This window comes from Oncorhynchus nerka, unplaced genomic scaffold (genome assembly GCF_034236695.1).
Source record: "Oncorhynchus nerka isolate Pitt River unplaced genomic scaffold, Oner_Uvic_2.0 unplaced_scaffold_1542, whole genome shotgun sequence".
Classification (NCBI taxonomy): Eukaryota; Metazoa; Chordata; class Actinopteri; order Salmoniformes; family Salmonidae; genus Oncorhynchus; species Oncorhynchus nerka.
Window position 1 is genome coordinate 76657 of NW_027039772.1, and position 10712 is coordinate 87368.

Sequence of the window (10712 nt, forward strand, 5' to 3'; positions counted from 1 at the left end):
CACACTACACCACAGAACACCACACTACACCACAGAACACCACACTACAGAACACCACACTACACTACAGAACACCACACTACAGAACACCACACTACAGAACACCACACTACAGAACACCACACTACAGAACAGACACACCACACACACAGAACACCACACTACACTACAGAACACCACACTACACCACAGAACACCACACTACACCACAGAACACCACACTACACTACAGAACACCACACTACACCACAGAACACACACTACAGAACACCACACTACAGAACACCACACTACAGAACACACACACACTACAGAACACCACACTACACTACAGAACACACCACAGAACACCACACTACACCACAGAACACCACACACACACAGAACACCACACTACAGAACACCACACTACAGAACACCACACTACAGAACACCACACTACAGAACACCACACTACAGAACACCACACCACAACACCAGAACACCACAGAGAACACTACACTACAGAACACCACACTACAGAACACACACCACAGAACACCACACTACAGAACACCACACTACAGAACACACACTACAGAACACCACACTACACCACAGAACACCACACTACACTACAGAACACCACACTACAGAACACCACTACAGAACACCACACTACAGAACACCACACTCACAGAACACCACACTACAGAACACTACACTACAGAACACCACACTACAGAACACCACACTACACTACAGAACACCACACTACAGAACACACACTACAGAACACCACACTACAGAACACCACACTACACTACAGAACACCACACTACACCACAGAACACCACACTACACTACAGAACACCACACTACACCACAGAACACCACACTACACCACAGAACACCACACTACACTACAGAACACCACACTACACCACAGAACACCACACTACAGAACACCACACTACAGAACACCACACTACAGAACACCACACCACAGAACACCACACTACAGAACACCACACTACACTACACCACACCACAGAACACCACACTACACCACAGAACACCACACTACACTACAGAACACCACACTACAGAACACCACACTACAGAACACCACACTACAGAACACCACACCACAGAACACCACACCACAGAACACCACACCACAGAACACCACACTACAGAACACCACACTACAGAACACCACACCACAGAACACCACACTACAGAACACCACACCACAGAACACACACAGAACACTACAGAACACCACACTACAGAACACCACACTACAGAACACCACACCACAGAACACCACACCACAGAACACCACACTACAGAACACCACTACAGAACACCTACAGAACACCACACCACAGAACACCACACCACAGAACACCACACTACAGAACACCACACTACAGAACACCACACCACAGAACACCACACTACAGAACACCACACTACAGAACACCACACCACAGAACACCACACTACAGAACACCACACTACAGAACACCACACTACAGAACACCACACTACACTACAGAACACCACACACAGAACACCACACCACAGAACACCACACTACAGACACACCACACTACAGAACACCACACTACACCACAGAACACCACACTACACCACAGAACACCACACTACAGAACACCACACTACACCACAGAACATCACACTACAGAACACCACACTACAGAACACCACACACCACAGACACACCACACTACAGAACACCACACACACACACTACAGACAGAACACCACACTACACTACAGAACACCACACTACACCACAGAACACCACACTACAGAACACCACACTACACCACAGAACATCACACTACAGAACACCACACTACAGAACACCACACTACACTACACCACACTACACTACACCACACTACAGAACACCACACTACAGAACACCACACTACACCACAGAACACCACACTACACCACAGAACACCACACTACAGAACACCACACTACAGAACACCACACTACAGAACACCACACCACACTACAGAACACCACACTACAGAACACCACACTACACTACAGAACACCACACTACACTACAGAACACCACACTACAGAACACCACACTACAGAACACCACACTACACCACAGAACACCACACAGAACACACTACAGAACACCACACCACAGAACACACACACAGAACACCACACTACAGAACACCACACTACAGAACACCACACCACAGAACACCACACTACAGAACACCACACTACACTACACCACACCACAGAACACCACACTACACCACAGAACACCACACTACACTACAGAACACCACACTACAGAACACCACACTACAGAACACCACACCACAGAACACCACACCACAGAACACCACACCACAGAACACCACACCACAGAACACCACACCACAGAACACCACACTACAGAACACCACACTACAGAACACCACACCACAGAACACCACACTACAGAACACCACACCACAGAACACCACACTACAGAACACCACACTACAGAACACCACACCACAGAACACCACACTACAGAACACCACACTACAGAACACCACACTACAGAACACCACACTACAGAACACCACACACAGAACACCACACTACAGAACACCACACTACACCAGAACTACACCACACAGAACACCACACTACAGAACACCACACTACACCACAGAACACCACACTACACCACAGAACACACACACTACAGAACACCACACTACACAGAACATCACACTACAGAACACCACACTACAGACACCACACACACCACACTACAGAACACCACACTACAGAACACTACACTACAGAACACCACACTACAGAACACCACACTACAGAACACCACACTACAGAACACCACACTACAGAACACCACACTACACTACACCACACTACACTACACCACACTACACTACACCACACTACAGAACACCACACTACACCACAGAACACCACACTACACCACAGAACACCACACTACAGAACACCACACTACAGAACACCACACACACACAGAACACCACACCACAGAACACCACACTACACTACAGAACACCACACTACACTACAGAACACCCACACAGAACACACACTACAGAACACCACAAACAGAACACCACACCACACTACAGAACACCACACTACAGAACACACACTACACTACAGAACACCACACTACAGACAGAACACCACACACACAGAACACACACTACACCACAGAACACCACACTACACCACAGAACACCACACACACACCACAGAACACCACACTACACTACAGAACACCACACTACACTACAGAACACCACAGAACACCACACTACACCACAGAACACCACACTACACCACAGAACACCACACTACAGAACACCACTACAGAACACCACACTACAGAACACCACACTACACAACACCACACCACAGAACACCACACACACCACAGAACACCACACACACCACAGAACACCACACTACAGAACACCACACTACAGAACACCACACTACAGAACACCACACCACACTACAGAACACCACACTACACTACAGAACACCACACTACACTACAGAACACCACACTACACCACAGAACACCACACTACACCACAGAACACCACACTACACTACAGAACACCACACTACACCACAGAACACCACACCACAGAACACCACACTACAGAACACCACACTACAGAACACCACACTACAGAACACCACACTACAGAACACCACACTACACACACACCACACCAGAACACCACACAGAACACCACACTACAGAACACCACACTACAGAACACCACACTACAGAACACCACACTACAGAACACCACACTACAGAACACCACACTACAGAACACCACACTACAGAACACCACACTACAGAACACCACACCACAGAACACCACACCACAGAACACCACACTACAGAACACCACACTACAGAACACCACACTACAGAACACCACACCACAGAACACCACACTACAGAACACCACACTACAGAACACACACTACACCACAGAACACCACACTACAGAACACCACACTACACAACACCACACCACAGAACACCACACTACAGAACACCACACTACAGAACACCACACCACAGAACACCACACTACACCACAGAACACCACTACACACAGAACACCACACTACAGAACACCACACTACAGAACACACACTACAGAACACCACACCACAGAACACCACACCACAGAACACCACACCACAGAACACCACACCACAGAACACCACACTACAGAAACACACACTACAGAACACCACACCACAGAACACCACACAGAACACCACACCACAGAACACCACACTACAGAACACACACTACAGAACACCACACCACACAGAACACCACACCACAGAACACCACACTACAGAACACCACACTACAGAACACCACACTACAGAACACCACACTACAGAACACCACACTACAGAACACCACACTACACTACACCACACTACACTACACCACACTACACCACACTACACCACACTACAGAACACCACACTACACCACAGAACACCACACTACACCACAGAACACCACACTACAGAACACCACACTACACACAGACACATCACACTACAGAACACCACACTACAGAACACCACACTACACAACACACCTACAGAACACCACACTACAGAACACCACACTACAGAACACCACACACAGAACACCACACTACAGACAGAACACCACACTACACCACAGAACACCACACACACCACAGAACACCACACTACAGAACACCACACACAGAACACCACACTACAGAACACCACACTACAGAACACCACACTACAGAACACCACACTACAGAACACCACACACCACAGAACACCACACTACAGAACACCACAGAACACCACACACAGAACACACTACAGAACCACACTACAGAACACCACACACACCACACTACAGAACACACACACACTACAGAACACCACACTACACTACAGAACACCACACTCACAGAACACACACAGAACACCACACCACACTACAGAACACCACACCACAGAACACCACACTACAGAACACAACACCACACTACACAGAACAACACCACACTACACTACAGAACACCACACTACACTACAGAACACCACACTACACTACAGAACACCACACTACAGAACACCACACTACAGAACACCACACTACACTACAGAACACCACACTACACTACAGAACACCACACCACACTACAGAACACCACACTACAGAACACCACACCACAGAACACACACCACAGAACACACAGAACACCACACTACAGAACACCACACTACAGAACACCACACCACAGAACACCACACTACAGAACACCACACTACAGAACACCACACAGAACACCACACTACAGAACACCACACTACAGAACACAGAACACACACACAGAACACCACACTACAGAACACCACACTACAGAACACCACACTACACCACAGAACACCACACTACACTACAGAACACCACACTACAGAACAACACACTACACCACACAGAACACACACTACAGAACACACCACACTACAGAACACCACACTACAGAACACCACACTACACAGAACACACACTACACCAGAACACCACACTACACCACAGAACACCACACTACACCACAGAACACCACACTACAGAACACACACCACAGAACACCACACTACAGAACACACACACTACAGAACACCACACTACAGAACACCACACTACAGAACACCACACTACAGAACACCACACTACAGAACACCACACTACAGAACACCACACCACACTACAGAACACCACACTACAGAACACAGCACTACAGAACACCACACTACAGAACACCACACTACACTACAGAACACCACACTACACTACAGAACACCACACTACACCACAGAACACCACACTACACTACAGAACACCACACTACACACACCACAGAACACCACACTACACCACAGAACACCACACTACACTACAGAACACCACACTACAGAACACCACACTACAGAACACCACACTACAGAACACCACACCACAGAACACCACACCACAGAACACCACACCACAGAACACCACACTACAGAACACACACACTACAGAACACCACACCACAGAACACCACACCACAGAACACCACACTACAGAACACCACACTACAGAACACCACACTACAGAACACCACACTACAGAACACCACACCACAGAACACCACACCACAGAACACCACACTACAGAACACCACACTACAGAACACCACACTACAGAACACCACACTACAGAACACCACACCACAGAACACCACACTACAGAACACCACACTACAGAACACCACACTACAGAACACCACACTACACTACACCACACCACACTACACCACACTACAGAACACCACACTACACCACAGAACACCACACTACACCACAGAACACCACACTACAGAACACCACACTACACTACAGAACACCACACTACAGAACACCACACTACAGAACACCACACTACACTACACTACACGACAGAACACCACACTACACTACAGAACACCACACTACACCACAGAACACCACACTACAGAACACCACACTACACCACAGAACATCACACTACAGAACACCACACTACAGAACACCACACTACACTACACCACACTACAGAACACCACACTACAGAACACCACACTACACTACACCACACTACAGAACACCACACTACACCACAGAACACCACACTACAGAACACCACACTACAGAACACCACACTACAGAACACCACACCACACTACAGAACACCACACTACAGAACACCACACTACAGAACACCACACTACAGAACACCACACACAGAACACCACACACCACAGAACACCACACTACACTACAGAACACCACACTACAGAACACCACACTACAGAACACCACACCACAGAACACCACACTACAGAACACCACACACAGAACACCACACTACAGAACACCACACTACAGAACACCACACACAGAACACCACACCACAGAACACCACACTACAGAACACCACACTACAGAACACCACACACAGAACACCACACCACAGAACACCACACAGAACACCACCACACCACAGAACACCACACCACAGAACACCACACTACAGAACACCACACTACAGAACACCACACTACAGAACACCACACCACAGAACACCACACTACAGAACACACACACAGAACACCACACTACAGAACACCACACCACAGAACACCACACTACAGAACACACACAACACCACACCACAGAACACCACACTACAGAACACCACACTACAGAACACCACACTACAGAACACCACACCACAGAACACCACACACTACAGAACACCACACCACACACTACACTACAGAACACCACACTACAGAACACCACACCACAGAACACACACACAACACCACACCACAGAACACACACCACAGAACACCACACTACAGAACACCACACTACAGAACACCACACTACAGAACACCACACCACAGAACACCACACTACAGAACACCACACTACAGAACACCACACTACAGAACACCACACCACAGAACACCACACTACAGAACACCACACAACACCACACCACAGAACACCACACCACAGAACACCACACTACAGAACACCACACTACAGAACACCACACTACAGAACACCACACCACAGAACACCACACTACAGAACACCACACTACAGAACACCACACTACAGAACACCACACCACAGAACACCACACTACAGAACACCACACTACAGAACACCACACTACAGAACACCACACCACAGAACACCACACTACAGAACACCACACTACAGAACACCACACTACAACAACACAGCACATACAACTTATACCCTACAACCACACAGCACATACAACTTATACCCTACAACCACACAGCACATACAACTTATACCCTACAACCACACAGCACATACAACTTATACCCTACAACCACACAGCACATACAACTTATACCCTACAACCAACACAGCACATACAACTTATACCAACCCTACAACCACACAGCACATACAACTTATACCCTACAACCACACAGCACATACAACTTATACCCTACAACCAACACAGCACATACAACTTATACCCTACAACCACACAGCACATACAACTTATACCCTACAACCACACAGCACATACAACTTATACCCTACAACCACACAGCACATACAACTTATACCCTACAACCACACAGCACATACAACTTATACCCTACAACCACACAGCACATACAACTTATACCCTACAACCACACAGCACATACAACTTATACCAACCCTACAACCACACAGCACATACAACTTATACCCTACAACCACACAGCACATACGAAGAAGCTCTCTTTTCCTAACAAAGGAACACTGGCTTTTAAAGCTAATTGAAGACAACTGTATCCCCTGACGAGAGGGCGGGGTCAGAGGGCCACTTAGCAATGGGGCCGACCAATCAGCTGCTTGGAATCCAAGGAAGCTCTTTCCTGAAACACACACACACAAACCCACAGCACAGAAACAGAGGAAACGTAACACATATCATGTGTTTTTCAGTTCTCAGGGACCAAAGCAGCGATAATGAAGAGAGTTTACGGGAAGTTCTGCAGCCGTCACAACGAGGCCGTAAACATCTACAAGGAGCTGCACTCCAGAGACAAACGCTTCCAGGCCTTCATCAGGGTGAGCACTTTACCGTGCACTACTCATTTACAGCATCCGTTATCATTAGACATCAGCTAAACCAACATCACATATCATCTCTGTGTCTAGTCATCTAACTGTTGCATCATCATCAATTCTGTCTTCCTGTCATGTGACTTTTAAGAAGAAGATGAGTAGCAGTATCGTCCGGAGGCTAGGTATCCCAGAGTGCATTCTGTTAGTCACCCAGAGGATCACCAAGTATCCCGTCCTGATGCAGAGAATACTACATCACACCAAAGGTTTGTCTGCTGTCCCCCAGTTCTGCCCTCTGCTGGACAGATAAGGTGGTCTCTGTATACACACGAACACACACACACACTCACACACACACACACACACACACACACACACACACACACACACACACACACACACACACACACACACACACACACACACACACACACACACAGACTGGTCAAGGCACACATCAACTTCATCATCCCGGACACCCAGGACTCCAACTTGAACACCTCCCTCTGCAACTGGATCCAGGACCTCCTGACGGGCCGCACCCCCAGATGGTAAGGGTGGGTAACAACACATATGTCACCCTGATCCTCAACACAGGGCCCCTCACGACCATGTAGATAGGTAACAACACATATGTCACCCTGATCCTCAACACAGGGCCCCTCACGACCATGTAGACAGGTAACAACACATATGATCCTCAACACAGGGGCCCCTCACGACCATGTAGACAGGTAACAACACATATGTCACCCTGATCCTCAACACGGGGGCCCCTCACGACCATGTAGACAGGTAACAACACATATGTCACCCTGATCCTCAACACAGGGCCCCTCACGACCATGTAGACAGGTAACAACACATATGTCACCCTGATCCTCAACACAGGGGCCCCTCACGACCATGTAGACAGGTAACAACACATATGATCCTCAACACAGGGCCCCTCACGACCATGTAGACAGGTAACAACACATATGTCACCCTGATCCTCAACACAGGGCCCCTCACGACCATGTAGACAGGTAACAACACATATGTCACCCTGATCCTCAACACAGGGCCCCTCACGACCATGTAGACAGGTAACAACACATATGTCACCCTGATCCTCAACACAGGGCCCCTCACGACCATGTAGACAGGTAACAACACATATGATCCTCAACACAGGGCCCCTCACGACCATGTAGACAGGTAACAACACATATGTCACCCTGATCCTCAACACGGGGGCCCCTCACGACCATGTAGACAGGTAACAACACATATGTCACCCTGATCCTCAACACGGGGGCCCCTCACGACCATGTAGACAGGTAACAACACATATGTCACCCTGATCCTCAACACGGGGGCCCCTCACGACCATGTAGACAGGTAACAACACATATGATCCTCAACACAGGGCCCCTCACGACCATGTAGATAGGTAACAACACATATGCCACCCTGATCCTCAACACAGGGCCCCTCACGACCATGTAGACAGGTAACAACACATATGCCACCCTGATCCTCAACACAGGGCCCCTCACGACCATGTAGACAGGTAACAACACATATGATCCTCAACACAGGGCCCCTCACGACCATGTAGACAGGTAACAACACATATGTCACCCTGATCCTCAACACAGGGCCCCTCACGACCATGTAGACAGGTAACAACACATATGTCACCCTGATCCTCAACACGGGGGCCCCTCACGACCATGTAGACAGGTAACAACACATATGATCCTCAACACAGGGCCCCTCACGACCATGTAGATAGGTAACAACACATATGTCACCCTGATCCTCAACACAGGGCCCCTCACGACCATGTAGACAGGTAACAACACATATGTCACCCTGATCCTCAACACGGGGGCCCCTCACGACCATGTAGACAGGTAACAACACATATGTCACCCTGATCCTCAACACAGGGC

General features: G+C 48.3%; 1 protein-coding gene across 3 annotated transcripts in view; it reads left to right on the forward strand.

The window, feature by feature from the left end:
- The window catches only part of LOC115119912 (A-kinase anchor protein 13-like), a 54644-nt gene extending 45066 nt beyond the window's left edge, over positions 1–9578 (forward strand). Inside the window, exons 9-11 of one of the 3 annotated variants that reach the window (XR_010462652.1) lie at positions 8650–8775; positions 8921–9333; positions 9507–9578. Coding sequence is in view for 1 of the 3 variants with exons in the window: in XM_065015289.1 (XP_064871361.1) it covers positions 8650–8775; positions 8921–9082 (288 nt within the window). In the remaining 2 variants the exon portion in view is untranslated. Of the gene's footprint in view, positions 1–8649; positions 8776–8920; positions 9352–9506 lie in introns of those variants that run through there. The other 2 variants (XR_010462651.1, XM_065015289.1) reach the window with 2 other exon arrangements.
- The last annotated feature ends 1134 nt before the right edge of the window (positions 9579–10712 follow it).